Consider the following 20,663-nt stretch of genomic DNA (forward strand, 5'->3'; position numbering starts at 1 on the left):
TCTGTGCACTTTATGAGCCTTTAAATGCTTTTAAAAGTCAAAATTGTGTTCAGCATGCATCTCTGCAACACGCATCACAGGCTGTTGTCTTCTCTCATTTGCACAAAAATAAAACCAAAAGTGTTGCAAACTTTTATTTTAATGAAGCTATTTTTAGTTCCAGGCAGGCTGCTGCACTCGGAGGGGGAGCGTGCGCGGCTCGATGACCCCCATCAATCTGCCACGAGCCGGAGTGTGACAAAGGCATTATCATACCAATACACCATTCAGCCTCAGCCAATCAGCGCGCAGCGCTTTCACTGCTCCGCACGAGCTGGAAGGTATAAAAGAGGGAGGCTGCGGGTCTGGAGGCACTCTGCTCTCTTTCGGGATTAACTCTCTGAACAAACGTTCGTAAGCTCTTCCTTTTGCGGAATATCTTCATCCTCTTATCTTCATCATGACTTTTGAGGAAGTTCTGATCCAGAAACCCGCCGAGCGCGCTCAGTGCACCGGCAAAGCCCTGGAGGAGGTCCTGGTGTCCGCTCAGGACAACGACGCCATCACCGTTGGTGTCTACGAGTGCGCCAAAATTATGAATCTGTAAGTATGGAACTTCCAGCTGAAGATGTACAGTTTAGCCCACTGCGTGTTCATCAATCACATAGTTTGGATGAGTATTGGATGAAATCTCATGACCTTTTGTCCTTTCTTTTGTCTCCACAGTGACCCAGACAGTGTGTCTTTCTGCGTCCTGGCCATGGACGAGGACTTCCAGTGCGACATCGCTCTGCAGATCCACTTCACCCTCATCCAGTCCTTCTGCTTCGACAACGACATCAGCATCGTCAGAGTGAGCGACATGCAGCGTCTGGCTGAGATTGTTGGCGACAAGGCGGAGCAGCTTGAAGATGCTCACTGCGTCCTCATCACGGTATGTAGAGCTCACAGAGCGAGAGTGTGATATATGAATCATTTCAGAAGTCTATGTGATGCTTTAAAAAAAAAAAGAACGGCAGCTAACGCCTCTTCTCTCTTTCTTTGTGAACAGAACCCAGCTGATGGGTCTTGGGAGGACCCCGCTCTGCAGAAGCTGCACCTGTTCTGCGAGGAGAGCCGCAGTCTGAACGACTGGGTTCCTGAGATCAGCCTCCCCGAGAAGCGCTGATCTGGGCCTCGGCTCCTCTCTTGCTCAGATGCTGTGAAGCTTCTTATTTGGAAATACTCATCCTTGATGAACAGGATGACCCTGTTTCTGCTCATCCCTGGATACTCCTGAGGAGGATTCCCGTCCAGGCAGCACGGCGCCGGCCCCTGGGGGCCCCTCGTGAACCGTCGCCTCTTGTCCCGTCCATGCCAAGATGACTCTCATTCTTTATGTGAATGAGGTCAGGTATGCCACAAGAGCGACACATCGACCCTCATTCTTTGTGCGGATGAGGTTTGGAGAGGGAGGAGATGCGAGTTCTGCGTCCTGTGGTCCCACAGAGCGAACGTCGCACGTTGAAGCACGCGCAGCCGGAGAAGAAGCGGTGCTGAGGAGGAGGCGGCGTTAGAAAAAAGACTTTTTTGACGACGTCCTCTTTGCTGAGCAACATGACAACAGTTGCAATCAGCGGAAATGTTTCCCACTTTCCAGAATTGTCTTAATTCTCTAAAGGTTTCACTTTAGAAATTTAACAATGACAAATGATATTCTAAAACATACAAAAAAAAGATTTAAAAAAAGTTTATTCTCTAAAGGTTTCACTTTAGAAATGTAACAATGACAAATGATATTCTAAAACATAAGTAAATAATTGAAAACAGCGTTTATTCTCTAAAAGTTTCACTTTAGAAAATGGAGAAATAAAGTAAATGTAAAAAAAAAAGAAGAGAGAATTTGTAAGATTGTCTTATAAACATTCACTTGTGTACTGAAGACAGAAATGTAAACAAAATGAAAAATATTTGACCTGATGTTCTGATCCTGTTGGAACAATGTTTGAAGCAAAGTCATTTATATCTTTATAACAGTTTCACTGGAGAACTTGTTTGAAAATGCTCAATAAAACACAAAAAGTAAATATATATTTTGGTGTCATGTGTTTTCACTTTCTCTTGCAAAGCTTCTGCTTGAGTTGTGTGTGTGTGTGTGTGTGTGTGTGTGTGTGTGTTTGGGTGGAGGAGGTGGGGTGTCGGAGAGGAGGGAGGGAAGGGGCTAAGAAACCAACAAAAGTTTCAAACTCAGGCCTTAGCACCTTCCATGCAAATCTGCTGTCATCTGCTGGCTGTTGTCCCTGCAGTAAAAAAAAAAGACCCACACACAAAAAAAAGACCCCCACACACACCCTCCCCTCTGCGGTCCCTCCTCCAGCAGACCTCATCTGCATGTGTATAGCGCGGCGCACAATAGCGGGAGCTTCGGGGCTGTCAGCTCCAGCGGTCCGCACAGAGCGCCTATTGTTCGGCTGCAGATGTCTCCGCGGCCACGCCGCACCATCTGCCGCTGCCTGCTGGTGGGGGCCGGGCTGGGAGGAGCCTGGTGGTGGTGGGGTTAGTGAGTTTTACAGGGCCGGAGGGGGCCAGCCGGGGTTGGGGTCTGTCTGGTTTGGGCCGGTTGTACAGCGACGGAGAGGGGTCCCGGGTATCATCTGGTGTCCTGCCAGCTGCCGCTTGTGTCGTTTACACGCAGGCTCTTTAGGGGAACTCCTGCAAACAAGGCGCGAAGGCCAAGCTCGACCCCGTTGCAGCAGCAGCACCTGCCAAGAGGACAAAGCTGCAGGATGCATCAGTTTAACACTTTATTTTGTTTTTCATAAACAATAGGAGTCTTTTCAAGGGACAGGGTTTGGAAAAGTGGGAGGAAGCTTTTCCCTCTCACTTTAACGTACAATGTGCATGTTTACCAAACCTGTCTCCACAGGAGGTGCAGTTAAAAAGCAGGTGCACAGAATATATATTTGCATGAAATTCACAGAAAGAATAGTTGAATATTTGGATTATTTCACAACTTTATTTATGTTCTGCTTCATCAGGCACTTTGACATACCAAAGGCTATCCCAAAAAGCTGCGCTGGTGGAAATAAAAACATATTTTTAAAGTATTCGTTAGTAGAAACTACAAGTCAATTCCCTGCAAACAATATAAAATATGAAATAAAAATAAACTACAGCTACACATTTCATGTTTGTATAAAAAAAGTCTCTGTTAAAAAACTGCTGATGTGTGTTTTATGAAAGCACACACAACTTGGAGGTGTGTCTGAGGCTCTTGTAGGCCCGGAGCCCCTCCCTCTTGGGGTCCCTCACCATCCCTCGGATCACTGGGGGACTGTCGCAGCCCCTCTTCTTCTGGGCTCGGTGCAGCAGGATTCGGTAAACCCCGGTGACGGGGCTGCGGCTGTTTTTGGTCTGATTCTTCTGCAGGTGCTCCGCGGTGAAGCCGAGCTCCTCCAGCAGGCCCCTGACCTCCTCCTCCGCCTCCTCCTCCAGGTCCCCGCGCTCCGAGTCCAGCAGGCCCTGCAGAGGGCTCGCTGATTCAGGGGGCACCAACGTCCACGGAAACTGCACAGGTAGGAGCCAATCGCAGCCCAGCATCTGGTCGACGGCATAGCGATCGTTGGGGGCCTCCTTCAAGATGCCCTTGATGAGCCTCTGGCAGGGGCCGGGCACCCATGGGGGGACGGTGTACGCGCATTCGATGACGCAGCGCCGCAGCTTCCCCATGGTCTCAGCGCGGAATGGCATGGTGCCGGTCACCATGAAGAAAAGGAGGACCCCCATGGCCCACACGTCCACTGAGGGCCCCAGGTAGCACTCGTCCCGGAAGAGCTCCGGGGCGGCGTAGGGCGGCGAGCCACAGAAGGTGTCGAGGGCCACGTTGCGGTCCGAAACCTGCGTGCTGAAGCCAAAGTCCGCCACCTTGATGCTGCCGCTGCTGGTGAACAGGATGTTCTCCGCCTTCAGGTCCCGGTGAATGACGTTTATGTTGTGCTGCACCGCCAAACACAAAACACAAGATGGTCGGATATTACGACGCATCAAAAAAATCTGACAGGATAGACTTTTTTTATTATTATAAGCTGGATCGTAAACTGACAGTCTTGACCATCATTTCTATTGATTAAACAAGTTTTAAAGCAGTCAAGTTTCTGAAAACCACAAAAAAAAAAACTTGGAAGTTAATACAAATGTAAATGCAAAAGTTTATAATTGGACGAAAGTAAGTAGTGTCGGTCAAAGCAGTCAAGGGAGACATTTTAAAGACGTACTCGCTTAATACCTGATACATTGTGTTGCTTGCTATATTTAGAGTAGTTTAGACTTAACAGAATGAACAAATAACAGCATGATTGGAAAAACAACACACATTTATGAGCTGATAAGTTTCCACATCACTGACCATGTATTTGATGGCGGACAGGATCTGGGCGAATATGATCTTGCAGGTGTTCTCCGACAGCTTTCCCTCGGTGGAGAGCCTGTTGTGGAGGTCTCCACCTCCCGCGTACTCCAGCACCAGGTAGAGGCGGCTCGGCGTCTCCACCACCTCGTACAGAGAGACCACGTTCGGGTGCTTCAGGCACTCCATGTTGCTGATCTCCTTGGAGAGCAGACGCTGGGCCTGGCTGTCCAGCCGGGTCTTATCCAGGACCTTCAGGGCCACTTTGTCTGCGAGGAGGACACAGACAGGAACATCGGGGACATCAGACGACAGTCCGGGGGTCCACAAGGACATCAAATGAATCAATGCCAGATATTGAAACTTTACAATATTTTATATTGGGAAACTGATTGTTGGGCAAACCAAAAAATAAATCAGTTTGAAGACATAGTCGGCTAATTGGTCATTAATCATCAACAATTCTTATAGTTGGTTCATCACAAAAGTTATTTCTCAAACAAAAATGCCAAACATTCTCTGGTTCCAGCATCTCAAATGTGAACATTTGCTCTCTATTATACTATGGAAGGTGTGCTGGCCATCTTTTTCTTCTTTCCTCTGCTGCTCGTCGTTTCCTAGATAGTCAAAATGTGTTGGTTCCGTCTCACTGAGTAAATCAAGTAAAAAAAAAAGGGATTAAACAGTGCAGTCAGGCGGCATGCACGCCTACCTTTAGTCAGAGCATGGAAAGCCAGTTTGACCCTGGAGAAGGTCCCGCAGCCAATCTCCCCGCGGACCTTGTAGAAGCCCACCCTGCGGCCAATGATCAGCTCCTTGACGGTCTTCTCGTCCTTGCACAAGTCGCTGGTGAGCTTCTGCAGGGGTGTGAGGCGCGGCGAGCCGTCGGCCTGCTCATCGTCTGGGTCGACCTCGGAGCTGTCCGTCAGGCTGTAGAAGATGTGCTGCTGCTGCTTGGTGACTGCCGCCTGGTACTGGCCTCCGGGCATTTCTGCAGCAGGTTGAAGACGAGGTCACCATCAAAAGCATGATACTGTCATGGAGTCTTGACCAGCTCATGGTCTGGACATTGCTTATTGGCTACTAAATCTATCATGATTACATCACTGAAAATAGCACACAGCCATGCTTCATCATTTAAGCTTCATCTGAACACAGCTAAACAGCTAAACAGCTAAACAGTAAATAATAGTTTGAAAAGCAGACGGACGGGGTCAAGTTTTGTCTAACAGCAAATGCAAAATGGGTTAAACTCAAGAACATAACAAGTCTTATTGAGGAAGAAAGCATTTGAGACAATGCATATAGCGGAGAGTTATTTGGAGCCCTACATTTTAAAATGACTCGACGCACTCTGTTTCCCTTTACATGTCCCTGAACATCAAATATACATATTAAACACTTTCTTCCTCCTGGTCTTCACTGAAACCGTATCAAGACTAGAAGCCCTCAAATGGCTGCAAAAACACAGAAATTTTTTTAAAAATAGGCCGAGAACAGCGGAAGAATATCAAAAGCAATATTCTTGTTTTCTTACCAAGTTTCCAAATTTCTGCACTGCATCAAATCACAGCGGTAGAATCCATTGCATCCAGCAATGTCAAAAACGTTTTGGTTCCGTAGACCCATAAAAATGAATTTACTTCACTTGCATGAGGAAGTCTGACTTTTTGTGACAAAACCATTGCAGAAGGTCCCGGTACACGGAGCAGAGCGGTGCCGTCGACGTCTCCTTCTCAGTCCTCCCTAATACACTAAAGTAGACTGATGGCCAAAACAGAGGAGGGGGCGTGTCTGTTTGCACCATCAGTCAAGTGGACAGAAAACAAGAGCTTTGCTGGACACACCCCTCACAGCTCACCTCTGCCTATCCTCACTCTCTCCTCCTCTTTGATGACAGATTAAGGTGGTGCAATGACCTCTAATCCTTCTTAAATTTGGGTCGGCGCCAATCCGGATCCGATTCCTAATGCCGGTTCAAAAGGATCCAGCACACGATAAATGTGCACATTGTATTTACTGTCTGTGTACGTACGTATGAGCAGAATGCTTTGGTTCGCAGGTGTAGCAAAGCACACGAGTGAGAGAGACGCGGCTGTGCCACGCAGCTGAGGATGATCCCTTGGCTCTTGTGAAGACAAAATGTTATGCAACGGTGTTACCCAATGTTCCCATGACGATTAGCTCTCTGACCCTTTCAGACTGGCTGAGCAGCACAGATGAAGAGATTACGAAGCCCAAGGTTAACGCGTCACCAGGAGCAGCGTCTGCATACAGGTGTGCTTGTCCCTGAGGAGCAGCTGCAAACATTTCATTATTCTTATAGCTGATCTTCCTGAGTTGATTTCTTCATATTGCTTTTTTTTTTTTCCTTCCAAAGATCTAAAATCAAAGGATATTCAGCGCACTATCATATAGGACCAAGAAAAGCTGCACAGCCTCACATTTAGGAATCTGAAACTAGGGACGATTTGGCATATTTGAGTAATAAATTCATTGTACAGATGAATAGATTCTGCTAATCAATTCTTCTCTCAATTCTTAAATTACCAAATTGAAGGGTTCTTTATTAAAATAGTTGGTTTATGCTATTTGTTAAAAACATAGTGATGTAAATAAATATTTGCCAAGTCCAGCATATCTTAAAATGTGCAGATAACTGCAGAAATGGAACTTGGACTTGAGCTCAGATCCGTTCGGCAGGAGGACTGCATCACTACGATCTTTGCAGAAAGCTTCTTCCTTGAACAGGAATTTCAGTGAGCACAGTTTAAAATGTATGTAAAAAAAGACAAGAATAGTGGAACACAAGTTTGACTTCAAGGAATCTGAAATAAATGTAAATAAATTAAATTATTTATTTTTCTTTGAAAGAAAGGAGATGAACATATATAATTCTCCGAAAGGCCTGATTCACCAGACGTGTGCGCTCTTCCCCCCTGCCTCCCTCCCATGCAGGCGTCTGATTGGATTAAAGCCTTAAACAGGAATGTGGCCTGCCTTGACATGTGCTCTCTGCACGTTGGTGACCTGCGAGCAGGGCGGTGAACCTGCGAACCTGTGACACAAGAAGCAGTGTCGTTAGAAAAGTGGATATGCAACTCTTAGGAACTCAATTTGACACTTTAGTCACTTCTGCCCTTCTGGAAAGTCAGGGGATTCTTGCACATGCAGAGCCGACCCGCCTCGAAACAAACTAGATCTTTCTCTTCTTCAGACGGCTGTCACTGAAGCCGCCGGCACGCTGGTTCTCTTCCAGCTCTTTGATTCTCTGACGCAGAGCCACAATCTCCTTGTTCTTCTCCTCCTGGAAGAACTGCAGCTTCTGAGGACACAAATAATTAATTCACACACACACACACACACACACACACACACACACACACACACACACACACACACACACACACACACACACACACACACACATATACACACACACACTAAAATAGAACAAGGCACTGCAAACAAGACGTGGAGAACATTTCTCAGTGATGACCTATTCAATAACCTTTATTCTAAATATCCAGTGATTCTTGTGAATTTCTGTTTAGCGACAGCTAATTAAAGGTGTTTTAGGGCTGCATTGATTGTTTTCATTATAATTTCTGATTACTAAAGTTGGTATTTTTTCAGTTTCACAGACCACCAGGTGACAACTTCAAACTGCTCTTCAATTCATAAGGATATAAAAACAGAGAAAAGTTCACATTTGAGAAGCTGGAATTAGAGAATGTTTGGCATGAAATTCAGATAAATAAAGCAACAACGGAATTGGCAGATGACACAGCTGATAACGACTTTCAAAAGAACAGACGTGTCCGTGTTCAGCTGAGCACAAAGAGAAATTTAGAGGCAAAGACAACTGTGTGAGTTGAAAATGCATCCACTTCTGTAAATGAATGTGCTCCGTCTCTTGGTTTAATAAGAAGAGAACGTGGAGGAGAATAAAAGACTGAACAGGGGTTTCTTGCAGGTTTTGGGTGCACGCTCCACTCTTTTGTCTCTTAGACAAAGCTGATGGGGCATGCAGGGAAGGAGCCTGACGTTGCTTAAAAGGTGGGGAATAACAAGATGAGACCTCCAGGTTAAATGTAATCGAATTGGCTTTGCTCTCAGCAGAGGTTTACATGCCAAGACTACAAACTGCCAAACCCAAAGCATCTTGAAGGATCAAACATCAGTGACATCACTTACACACAGATTCTGCCCGAGCACCTGGACTAACTTGTTTACAGTTTTAAACTTGTTCCTGCACAACAAGGCCATGAGGTACAGATTGATTACCAATTAAATGTGTTATGCACCTTGTTAGTTAGCCTCTATTGAATCACAAAAATGTGTAAAGGGTGCTGTGCGGAATGCTCACCCTCTTGTAGACACTCTGGGGAAGAAGGTTGGAGCCGTGTTGCTGCTGCTGCTGCTGCTGCTGGCTCCACTGAGCTGTACTCTGAACTCTGGCTAACTTCGCACCAAACTGCCAAAACGTGCACAACAAACATAAAAAGTCACAAAGAGCTTAAAGGGGAGCTGAAACTGGCCTCTCAAGTCAAAAGCAGAGCAAAAAACACAGAGCTTCCCATATTGTCCACATATGAAACTAGATTTCAACTGTTCCCCTCTGCAGAGAGACGGTACTTTCTTCTCCAGAACACCTGACAGTGTACCTCAATCAACTGCTTACATATTGATGTTCATCAACAGGTCGTTTACGGATATTACTAAACGGCAGGAATATCAAGAACCCAAAAGTCAGTTGTCTTTGAACTCAGAAAAAGTGAATTGTGACTTTTTCATTGTACATAGTGAATCAGAAAAATCTCTCCAGTAACACTTTTAAATTACCTCCATCTGTAACTTCAGGAGCTCGCTCTGCCTCTCCCTCTCCTGGTCCTTCAGCCTCTTCTTTAGCTCCTCCACATCCAGATCCCTGTTCTCCAGCAGATTCTTTACTTCAGCATCTTTAGCCTCCACTGTCAGGGAACAAAACAAGAACAGGCCCCAGACAGATACAGATTAATCCCTACACCACACACATTTATGTTCCTCTCTTCTCTTATACTTTGAGCTACTATGATTATTACTTTTACAGAACTTTAATTAGTCTCAGCATATAACTGATCCACTGTCTTACATTACGGCTTTGGGGCAGTAGCGAGGCTATGTTGAACATATATGATCCAAGTATTCCCTGAAACATCTTACAACATCAGCACTGTCCCTGTCTGTTTTGTTCTGGTCTTACGCTCATGGAAACCCTCCCTGCGGGCGTCCTCCACCTCTCTTCTGCACTGCTGCCTGGCAGCCTCTAGCTCCCTCTGGTGTCTTTCTCCTTCTGCCCTCATTTCACCGACTAGGCGCTGAAGCTCAGCCACTCCATCCTAGCGACCACACATCGGGTTAAAATGACTTAAAAGCAAACATTTGGAATTGTTACCTCGTTAAAAGGTTTTTCAAAGGCACCAACGTGCTTTAAAATATTGCAAAATAGGCATATTTACAGAACTGATCCATATGATGTCAAATTGAACTGTAACTAAATCACTATTCAGTCCAGAAAAAAATAGTGTTTCCATCAAGAGTTTCAACAAACACAACAAACACATGTAATGTACACACATGTACACTAACCTAGCAAATTATCCAGAATTGGTTAGACATCTCTAGCCACAAATCACAATAATAAATAAATGAATAAAAAACAAAGCAAGAAAAGACTTAAAATATATCAAAAATTAATTCCAGTCCAGCATATTTATAAATACAAAATAGAAATAAAATAGAAAACAAGAATACAGCTTGTAAATCACAATTTTCACATTACATAGATTATTTGTGCAAAAGTGGAGTGGAGGGTGAGTAATTATGTCGTCAGTAGTGACTGTAGAGCTCACAAAGCTTAACATTGCATACAGTGTGCATACGGTAGTAATTAAATTGAACCCAATTCAATGTATCAACGTTTTTATCGATGTAGAGCTTCTTTTGTCTGGATTTTGGCTGCTCAACAGTATTTACAGGATTAATGAATGGAAATTGGAATTGGAAATTCAGATGTTTTGTACAGCCTACATAGAGTAATACATGTCTCTGAACCTAACATACATATCACAACATACAGAGAACATTACCTCGTTCACAGAGCAGCTACAGAAGTGGAAACCTTTCAATGAAACTTAACTGCTGTATTCAACTGACCTCATGATGAATGATCCCAGTCTGCCTCAGTTCTCACCTTTGCCGTTCTCTCATTCTGCAGTTTCTCGTCCACCATATCGTTCTTCAGTCTCTCATTCTCTACTACAACATCAACAGATTAAAATATATGATGAAAAGCGTTACAAAGAATTTCATCTGTAATCTCACTTCATGTAAATTACTATAGTAGTGAGTGGTGCTATTGGTTATTGACAAATTTAGATTATAACTATATAACCACTTTATAACCATTATAACTATACTACTACATGGATATCACTCATTTTTTTCTATGCAACATTAAAAGCAAAAATAACAGCAACACTAATACATCTAGAATCATATATTTGTTGTAGACCTCCATATTCTTCTTTAACTTGTGTTCATCCTGTGCTACTTGAGTTCTTAGGATTGGCCCTGTGTAGTATGTATATTTCTTCCAGACTGATTTGAGTATAATCCAGTGGTATTAAACATATAAATATATACTGTGTGTGTTATTGCATTTACTTCTGAGGTTGCACTGTTCCTGCAGAGTCTGCTGCAGTCTGTTCACGGTGACGAGCAGACTGTCTCTCTCTGCAACCGGTAGATCGACAGAATTAGCAACTTGTTGTTTGTTGATGGTTTTTAGGTGCCATACAAATGTACAGATTAGATTCCAGTGTACGATAACTCAAAGAGGCAAATCAAAGTTATACAACCAATGAAATGTATTTCTTGCTTGTTTTGCTTGATTACATTTACAACACTGTGTGAAACTGTAACTTACCCATCCAGTATTTTCCATACATAGACAGCCTGACACAGTACATTCATCATCATCCTCTCATTGCTGCCATGTATCTCATCGGTTTTTAAATTTAACTTCATGACAGTGTAGTAGAAATGACATTCCTATAATGAATCAGCTCATCTGGGCATTTTCACAAATTTAGGATGTCATTTCCTGAACTGAAAACTGGAGACTGTCAATGGGAAAGATCACCAGCAGAGGGAGACATCCGCCAAATCAAGCACAACAAGGATCTCAAATCTCAGAAAAATAAATGTAACCTGTAGTAAAAAAGTGTTAAATAAAACTCCAGGTTTAAAATAAAAACACTCACCCTCGACCAGACTTTTCTCCTTGGAAATATAGAATTTCATGAGTCTATTGGCGTCCTCCAGCATGATGTCCAACATGTTGTTTTTGCCATTAACCTCTGTAATTTTCTGTCATCAAAATAAAGGCAAGTGGTGATAATACTCAACACTTTAGACTTATCTTCAAACCACATTGGCCCCTCGAGGAGGTATAAGGGTAGTAATGTTATAGTTACTAACACTTGGTACTTCAATAAAGAGAATATGATTTAGCATCAAATATTTAGGTCAGTATAACTTATCTAACAGCTAACACTATCTATACATATACATCTATATCTCTATCTTAACAAAATAGCCGACAATACATTAAATCAAACACTAAATAAATACTATCCGTTACAATATCCACCAAATTAGAATACAGCTAACAAGTTCCTGAGGTTATGGTAATTTATTATTGAAGCTAAGGCAATTTAGGAGGCTAACAATGAAGCTACTCCTTAAGCCGGTTAATGGCTACTTATCTGTATTTAAGAGAGTATGTTTCTACAACTCATTCTCAAACTTTTAAAAATTCAGTTTCGTAATGTAGAAAATAATTGGACAAGTGAATCAAATGGCAGTGACGTCCTTAATTAGCTACCATAGTGTTAGCATAGGTACCGTTAGCTATCATAGCGTTAGCATAGGTAATGTTAGCTACCATAGCGTTAGCATAGGTAACGTTAGCATAGGTACTGTTAGCTACCTTACCTTTTCGAGGTGAGTGAACTCCTCCAGACACCCGTCAAGGTCAACACAGTTTAACTTCATCATTTTACTGGTCCAAGTAAGAGAAAACGACTTGTAGGAAGAAGTCAAAGTATTGTGTCACTGCTTCGGTTTCATTAAAGCTACACTAACATTAAGCTAGCTACACATCTGCTTTAGCTGCTGGCGAGGTCATAGCCTGTTATCGCCTGCATGTGCTGGTAAAAAGTTATGCTAATGTCCTCGTGCTGGTAAACAGTTATGCTAACGTAATCGTGCTGGTAAACAGCTATGCTAATGTTCTCGTGCAATAAGAAAGATACATCTCAATAAGCAGAGGTCCAACGTATCTGAATACAGCTACCTGAAAGTCCGAAACCTAGGCCAGTATCGTAACCACCTGTAGCGCGTGAGAAGGAGAGTTGTGTGAATGTGCAGAATGTCGCCTGCGTGAATGAAGTTAGAGTTACAGTGAAGCAGACATGTTATTATGCTATGTATTGTAGTGACCTGTCAAAAAAATATGCCATGGTTGCTGTTTGTTTAGTTTAGACACATGCAATTAACGATGCAATGTCCTGTTTCCAACATAAAGGTAATTTATTCTTTACAATTGTATATTTTCCCACATAAACAGAAGACAGCCACCTTCTCTCAAAACTTTAATGATCATGTTACCACAGGTTATCAAACAATGTCATTTTCAGAACAATATGAACATGCAGGCTCCCTCACGTGTCTCCAAATGTGTCCTGCAGATATAAATGTTAAGTTACAGACTAAGGAAGAATTCCTGCAAATTGGAAACCCCCCCCAAACAAAACGTTTGCACCTGTGGGTCCCGACTCTGTCTTTTAAACTGGCTGCTTTAGAAAACGGCTAACTCATGTCCTGCTCAAGCTTGAGATTTAGTCTACATGTTCTGCATCAAATTAACCAAATGATTGGATTTACTGTGGGACTAGCTGGAGGTTTATATTGTGCCTTCAAGGGGTTTGAACTAGAGATCATGACTTGTTGAATAGAGAGGGTGCTCTGTTGTAGTCAGGTACACTTACTTAGTAGTGCGATTCAATTGCTGCATCTCACTACTGCATTTTATTTCTTAAACTGCAATGCAACTTTTATTCAATTTTAATTTTTAATTTAGCTTTTTGACTGTTTGAATGTTTTCTTATGTTTTCCATTTCTCCATACTTTCTGACTTTCTGTGGCACTCAATCAATAAACAACCCTCACAAATACAACGTTTCATTTTTCAATAAGGCTCAGTTTGTGCTAAAAAAACAAAACAAAAAAGCTGGGCACTGTCGTTTTTAGCTATTGTTACTCAAACAGGAGTTAACAGTGCATTTGTTGGAGACTATTTTCAGCTGTGGATTAATACACATTTGATATACCGGCAAGGCAGTGGGATTGTTGATGTATTTAGTAGTTTTTGGACAACAATGGAGCTCTGTGGCAAAATAAGAGATTTCAGGCTTTGGATAAACACACAATACCTGTTAGTGGGATCAATTCATTGTTGGTTTTGGTCTTTTCTAATTAACAATAAATAAAACTAGATATTGCCATCTGCTATATCCTTCAGTGTTTCAGATTTGCTAAAAGAAAGTAAAGGGGGAAAAATCTCACTTTTTTACAGTTTGAGCACAAATCTTCAAGAAGTGATGAACTACACATTCTGTCATACACCCTCATCATCTCTGTACAAGTGAAGAACTTAGCCACTGTGAACAAATTGCTGAGACTCCCTGTTCAGCAGTCGACTAAGCTCTGCACCGGGTCAGACACAGCAGATGCACGCCACGCGACACAAACAAGGCCAATCCGCTGGTTTTGCCCTGGAAGAGTTGTTCACTCAGAGTGATCCACAGACCGGCGGCTTGATGAGCTCGTCTCGTACGGCGGGGCGGAAGAAAGTGTGACAATGATCCAGGCATCCTCCTCCAGCTCGGGGAGCAGCGGTAGCAGACGCAGCAGCAGTGTTGTAATCCCTGGCAATGTGATTTTTAAAAATATTTTCTGTCCCAAATCATCATGCCAGAGACCCACACAGCCACAGCAGAGACAGCACTCCGTCCTCCAGAAGGACTACCAGCTCTGCCCTCTCTGCCATCTCTCTCTCTCACTCCCTCTCTCTTTCTCCTGCTACTTTTTCCCTCTCACGTTTCAGCTCCTCCCCCACTCTCCCCTCTCAGGCTCCCATGCTCGGTTTAACTTTGGGTATTTCCCTCATTAACTACTATGCCTAGATCAGGAACTCCAGAGAGGCCCGAGGAAGTGTGGCTCTGCAAAAAAATAAGAAAATGACAGCGTGCTCCTCTAATAGTTACTAATGATAATCACTCCTTCCCTCTGCTGGGTGGGGAAGTCTCATGACAGGTGTGAGGGCCTCTTCCTGCAGCGAGAAGTGTGACTTGTCTGAGGGGCCCTGGCTCCCATCAGTGCTTAATGTTGGCTGGAGGAATTGGTGCAGGGGAGCATCACCCGCACCACCTGATGAGCAGCGAAGGACTCCTGTTCCTGGCAAGCGCCTACTCCAGTGTACTCTACTGTACTCTGAGGGTAGGAGGAGAAGAAATGCAAGAAGAAGAGGAAGAAATAGTCAATTACTGTCTGGTAAGGGCGCATCCACGCCAGTCCAGGTTACAGAGCCTACACACTGAGAGTTGATGCCTTTAGATATTTGTACCCTCCTGAAATGAATCAACCTAATTTTCAAACTACGTCAGTTTGAATTGGTTTCCAACCACCAACCACTACTCAAATCTCATGCCGCTTTAAATCTATCTTGTTTAAAATAAAAATGTAGCTTAGCTGACATTTCAAGTTGCGTTGACTGACTGTGATTGGCTGACACAAGGTGTGTCAGCCAATCGCAGCCGTGGTGCTGCTACTGGCTGGTCCCGGCTCAGCTCAGCGTTTACCCCTTGTTGCTTCAACTTTCTGGCCCCATACGTGCCAAGATGGAGGCAAACGAGTGATAATTCTTCGTGGGTTTGTCACTACTAGGACCCATTTCACAAATAATCTAGAAATAGTAATTATCACAGCCTTAGAGACAACTAACCTTACATCTAAAGTGTACCAAAGCACCATATTCATCTGGACAGCGATAGTCCCATGCAGGTTCTTATGGTATATGTTACAGCGATGGATGCTTAAACTTCCTATTTTCCTAAACTTATAGAGAGAAACATACAGGACCTGCATGCATGGTGCTGGCTGGTGTAGTGCAGGTTGCATGTGAGGACACGATCCTGCAGGGCTGATCTCATATTAGTGCACTCATGTTATCAGTTGGAGCCCGAAGCCAACTATCAGATGTTTCACAATCGGCTCAGCAGGCTAACGATCAGATAGTTGTCTGGCTCTGAAGGTATATAGAATATGAGTGCTGTAAAGATGATTGAAATACGGTGCCGTGAATACATTATCTCAATTCATTAATGGAGATTTATGGTTTATAGTCACGTCACATAAATCATTTTCGGAATGAATGCCTCACTCAATCCATGCCAGATACATCGTGTGCAGAGTTTGAGCATGCTTACGCAACAAAAGTGAACCCGGCATGCTCAGGCCTCAGCTGTAACACGGCCCTGCAGTATGCCGAGTGGTTCCAGGGTGCGTGTGACCGCTGGAGCTTACCTAACGGGAATCATACTAGAACAACACGCTCCATCCAGCTTGCTGGGGTTTCACTTTTTACATGTTTGATCCACAGAGGGAGGACATACCAGGCGTGATGTTGGCATGTGATCCCCGCCAGCTGTTCAGTCACCCCACCTCTGACCTCCAAACCCACAGGGAGTCAGAGGTAAAGTCATGCTTGACTTGGTGGGGCCTTTCTGAAAGGTGGCTGCCCGGTGACGGAGAGATTGTGTTATCGAAGCATGAGATGCAACATGGTGGAAAGAACAGGCTTAAATTCCTGGTTTGCCACAGCACATGCCACCAAGGACTTGCGTATCGGTGCAATCTTCTCAGGCCCTTAATCACACATTAAGTTGCCGGCGCCAAACCAACCGTATTTTTGGCACCCGCTTGCATGTGCTGGAGGTCTCGGCAAAAGCACAGGCAGTTCTAACAGTTCTGGATGGGTCTTGCGGTATTCCCAGGACACCTGCACAATTGAGCAATAAATGAGGGCTGCTATCAGATCACTGATCATAAATTACAGTTCTAATACGTGTTGAAATTCTTTCCCGGGGGGATTGGTGTAACTGATTGCAAAACATCTGCCTCGCTGCCAGTCTTTATGCTAAGTTGAGCTGTAAATATGATGCAGATTTCTCTATTCACAGTATAAATATGTATAATGTTATACATACACAGACATTGTAAAAGGGCATGGGCCATAGAAAGAGGTGTTCAAATGAGACCGTTTCTTTTACTAAATTGACTTTGCAATAAACCTTGCACCTGTCCACTCCTCCAGAAGTCCCTTATGATTTAACAAATGAAGTCCCCATCATATTAACACAAGTCTTTTTTTATTTTATTTGCAGTCGACCAGTGTGGTGTTGTTGGAGCCATCAGCACAGAATATGTTTGCAGAGGCCCAGACAGGTAAACTTGCACAAGCTGTCATCCACACTGCTGCCCCCATCGTTTACTGATGAAAATGAAGTTGTTCATGTCGTGCATTTAAAGGGCAGGATATGTTGTTCGGCACTGGGTAACTTTAAAAAGGGGGCTCAAAGAAGATGGTTGGTTATGTGCAAACAAAATTGGGCCTTTAAATAATTGAAAAAAAGGTAACTTTGAAATAATCAAATTAGGGGAAAAAACTTGCGAACTCACAGCAAGCTGCCTCTACTATGAACAGACAGGAGTTATTTCTCCATTCATTTCTATGTGGACCGGTGCGAGACGCATTCCCTTTTGGTCGGGAATTGACCCGTGAATTGATCTGATTAAACTTTGACACACAAAATTGTGGGAGCTCCCTAATATTCTAGTGGTATAAGTGCATGGCCAAACAATCCAATCCACAGAGAAGAAAAGATGCTTACAGGATAGTGACAGGTGGTCATCATCAGCTCGGCTGATATGATACTAGATTAACTGAAACAACAATTAATGATTTAGTACACGACAAAAATGAAAAAAAAGCTGTTAATTTGGGAAACAGGGCCTGACTCTCCTCTCCTCATACACTGAATGCTCCAACCTAAAGGCAGGACACCAGCAGCGCCTGCAGGCACGTGAGATCACGTGACTGTGTTTTTATCAGCACATACATGCCTGCGTGCCGGCCTCGCTGCTCTCTCCCTCCATCTCACTCTGCTCGTGTTCAACACACAACCCGACGCACGCAAGTGGATATATTTCAGGATATGCACATGCATGAACACACAAGATAGGCATGTCCCGAAGTTTTGACCGAACTGCAGCAGCATTGATAAGAACATGTCCACACTTCCTCTAGAAAATCTCAAGTGAGGCCCCTTGACTCACTATATTTATCCACTTGTGGTGCTCAAGTTGCTATCAGAAATAAGCAAGCAATTAGCCTAGCTTAGCATTAAACAGAAGGGGAAACAGCTAGCTATGGCGCCAAGGAATGGTCACAGCACGCAACTCCCTCTAAAACCCATGAGCTTTAAAGATGTTGGTTTGGTACATTTGCTCCCGAAACGTATATAGTCCCAGCTGGTTGGCAGTTGCTTCCGGTCTTTATTCTAAGCTAGAGGCTAGACGCCTGCGGGCTCCAGCATCACAGCCTGGTCTCCTAAAAATGACATTCTCATACAACTACACTGCATTGTTGGTTTGAGGGAACGTACATTTCATACCCTACATCACACACATATCATAAATATGTTTCAAAGTCCCTGTGAGCCACATACAGAGGAGGTTGGGGAGGATGGATGTCAAAAGTGGGACTTTTGCAGGAGACTTTTGCATGTCGTGAAACCAAAAGTAACACATTTCAACCCAAACCATGACCTTTTACTAAACCTATCCAAGTAGTTCTAGTTGCCTAAACCTAAACTTAATTTTATACACATTTTATTCACTCAACTGGATTGAGGACCATAGTTGACGCACATGAAAGGTATACCTTCTCATCTTACTATGTAAGAAAGCACAAGAGAGAACAAAGTTGTCTTTCTTAGCTTTTGAAAAAAGGTAATTATTTGGAGATGCAAGGTTTTCTTCTGACAACAGTGGCTTTTGGTATCTTTAAATATTTGCTAATGCATTTATTTTAGCTAAAAACCTTCACTCATTTACTCACTCAAATGTCTGAATGATAAAACCGTGTGGACTTACTGTACACCGTGGTCCACAGCCTCTCCCGTGCAGTGACGCAGTGACGCTGCCTCCCTGCAGCTTTCTGTGTGTATCCTGAATGCCAGGAAGGAGTGGGCTGAGACTGACGCCTTTCTCTCCTTGTATAAATCAGGCTTTATGAGTTGACATAGTGTCGTTTGTGCATTAGGCCTGCCCGGGCTCCAAAACAATTCAAAGAACAGTTTGTTGGTCCGGCCCTCGCCAGCACAAAGCACCTCATTCAGCCTGAGTCTGAGTGTAGGAAGTCACATTTCCCCCCCATTTTCTCTCCATCAAAATCAATTCAACGAAGCATCATTGGCAGGACATTTGATGTTGATTTACTGTATGGCCGTGTTTCCAGAGGCGAGCGAGCTCTGCTCACTGTACACTACTTGCCCGGCACCAAACTGCAGACAGACACATTGAGCGACTAGCCATTGAAGAAAATGGAACATCTAGCTGCTGAAAAGATTGACTGTGAGAAGCAGCAGTTGTATGGTTTTGGTTTCGCAATTTTTTTCATTTCCCTGAGGTCAAACGTCCAACTTTATCCTTCTTAGTCAGTTTTAGTTGTTTTTTTACTCCAGTTTTATCAAGATCGAGTATGACTATCTTATATAGTCAAACTTAAAACAGCAATACACAACACTGATATATTATCAGTCATCATTATTACCTTGATAAGTTGACGTGGCAAAATTGTTAACAAACAGCCCATATAGAAATCGAGCAGACACGGAGGAACATCAGCTTTTATTTGGAGTCACATCTCTGTCCACCTGATGAATATAAGTTCAATATATTCACTCTCCTTTTAGCTCTGCTTTGATCTCCACCAACTCCTGAGGGAATTGCCATTACACATGCTCCAATAAACATATTTATTTAGAGGTAATACCAACAGAGCAAATACTATCAGGAACATTAAAGCAACATTAAAAAGTAGCCTTTATGGGAGGACTGAAATAAAGAAGACACACCCTTCCTAGAAGAAGAAAGAAAGAAGCTCATTGCAGCTCCTCAAACCGCCAGCAGATGTCCCTCATGCTTTCCCTTCGTGTATAAATCCAAGGCGGCTCATTTTCCTGAGGAGCAAAGTGTTAACTCCTGCTGCAGCTTTCCCTTCCGATTATGAACTTTATCGTCATTAGCAAAATTATCTAATCCTTCATACAGGAATCATTCAATAATGTGTCGTGTGCATATGTGAATACGTTGTGAATAAAATATTTAGAGCGCTGGTTAGATCTTCCTATTCTACAGTCCATGCATGGGCCTGGGAACTCCCCCCTCGTGTCCGTCTGGCTCTCCTCCCTCTCCTCCCCCTCTATCCTTTATAACTCTTGAGCTCCAGACCTCCTCGGGGACCACCCGATGCACATCAGGACTCTAGAGGCCCGGCAGATGTGGATTCTTCTCCTGAACCTTGAAGCAGCCACAGATCTAGTATGTTGATTAGATCTGGTTTTGGCCTCTCAAGATTCAGGATCTAGACCTTTAGTCCGGCAGAAGGGGACTTTGAGTTTCCACACTATGAACTCCTGGGTAATGAGGGCGAGCCGAGCGCTGCGGCTGTCCTTTTTGTTGGTGGGACTATGTCAGGCCCACCGTGGCCCTCCACCTGGTGTTCCCTCCACATCACGGGGGGCAGGTGAGGTCCCCGTGTCCCAGCTGAGGATGCTCTCGCTGGGGCTGGCTCGCCTGCTGCAGGGGTTGGTGGAGAACGCCGAGCAGCTGGAGCGGCAGGGAGATCAGGTGGCAGCAGAGCTGGACGGGGCCGTGGAGAGCCTCGAAGGCCTCCGCAAGCAGGGTTTACAGGCTGGGCGGACTCACAGGCAGGTGAGGAGGAATCCAATCTCACAGGTACAAAACCCCAAAACCTTCCCCTAATTGATTGATTAATGAAACCATTTTTTTGTTATGGCTGCACATTAAAAGCAGAAATTCTAAACATGTCGAATACATTTCCTTGTAC

At 43.9% G+C, this 20,663-nt stretch overlaps 3 protein-coding genes across 3 annotated transcripts; 1 reads left to right on the top strand and 2 right to left on the bottom strand.

Moving 5' to 3' along the window:
- Window positions 1-439: 439 nt before the first annotated feature.
- LOC306751358 (growth arrest and DNA damage-inducible protein GADD45 gamma-like) lies at window positions 440-1,147 on the top strand (the record flags this gene model as incomplete). The annotated part of the gene is made up of 3 exons (XM_079234923.1): window positions 440-582; window positions 706-913; window positions 1,031-1,147. The coding sequence occupies 3 exons, from the start codon at window positions 440-442 to the stop codon at window positions 1,145-1,147; spliced, it is 468 nt and encodes a 155-aa protein (XP_079091049.1).
- Window positions 1,148-2,990: 1,843 nt separating this feature from the next.
- On the bottom strand, window positions 2,991-5,500 carry nim1kb (NIM1 serine/threonine protein kinase). The gene is made up of 3 exons (XM_079235320.1): window positions 5,076-5,500; window positions 4,364-4,632; window positions 2,991-3,954 (listed from the first exon to the last, which is right to left on the bottom strand). The coding sequence occupies exons 1-3, from the start codon at window positions 5,350-5,352 to the stop codon at window positions 3,193-3,195; spliced, it is 1,308 nt and encodes a 435-aa protein (XP_079091446.1). The 5' UTR covers window positions 5,353-5,500; the 3' UTR covers window positions 2,991-3,192.
- A 2,059-nt stretch (window positions 5,501-7,559) lies between these two features.
- ccdc152 (coiled-coil domain containing 152) lies at window positions 7,560-12,466 on the bottom strand (the record flags this gene model as incomplete). Its single annotated transcript, XM_079235456.1, has 8 exons — window positions 7,560-7,688; window positions 8,733-8,840; window positions 9,209-9,336; window positions 9,609-9,744; window positions 10,599-10,663; window positions 11,072-11,140; window positions 11,671-11,776; window positions 12,404-12,466. 8 exons carry the CDS (start codon window positions 12,464-12,466, stop codon window positions 7,560-7,562), a joined length of 804 nt encoding a protein of 267 aa, XP_079091582.1.
- Between the last annotated feature and the right edge of the window lie 8,197 nt (window positions 12,467-20,663).

Source organism: Taurulus bubalis, assembly GCF_910589615.1.
Source record: "Taurulus bubalis genome assembly, chromosome: 19".
Classification (NCBI taxonomy): domain Eukaryota; kingdom Metazoa; phylum Chordata; class Actinopteri; order Perciformes; family Cottidae; genus Taurulus; species Taurulus bubalis.

Coding starts and splice junctions, on each gene's coding strand:
- nim1kb (XM_079235320.1), bottom strand. CDS start 5,352: ATGCCCGGAGGCCAGTACCAGGCGGCAGTCACCAAGCAGCAGCAGCAC. Junction 4,633..5,075: donor TTTCCATGCTCTGACTAAAG/GTAGGCGTGCAT, acceptor TCCTCCTCGCAG/ACAAAGTGGCCCTGAAGGTC. Junction 3,955..4,363: donor TGTCCGCCATCAAATACATG/GTCAGTGATGTG, acceptor TTGGCGGTGCAG/CACAACATAAACGTCATTCA.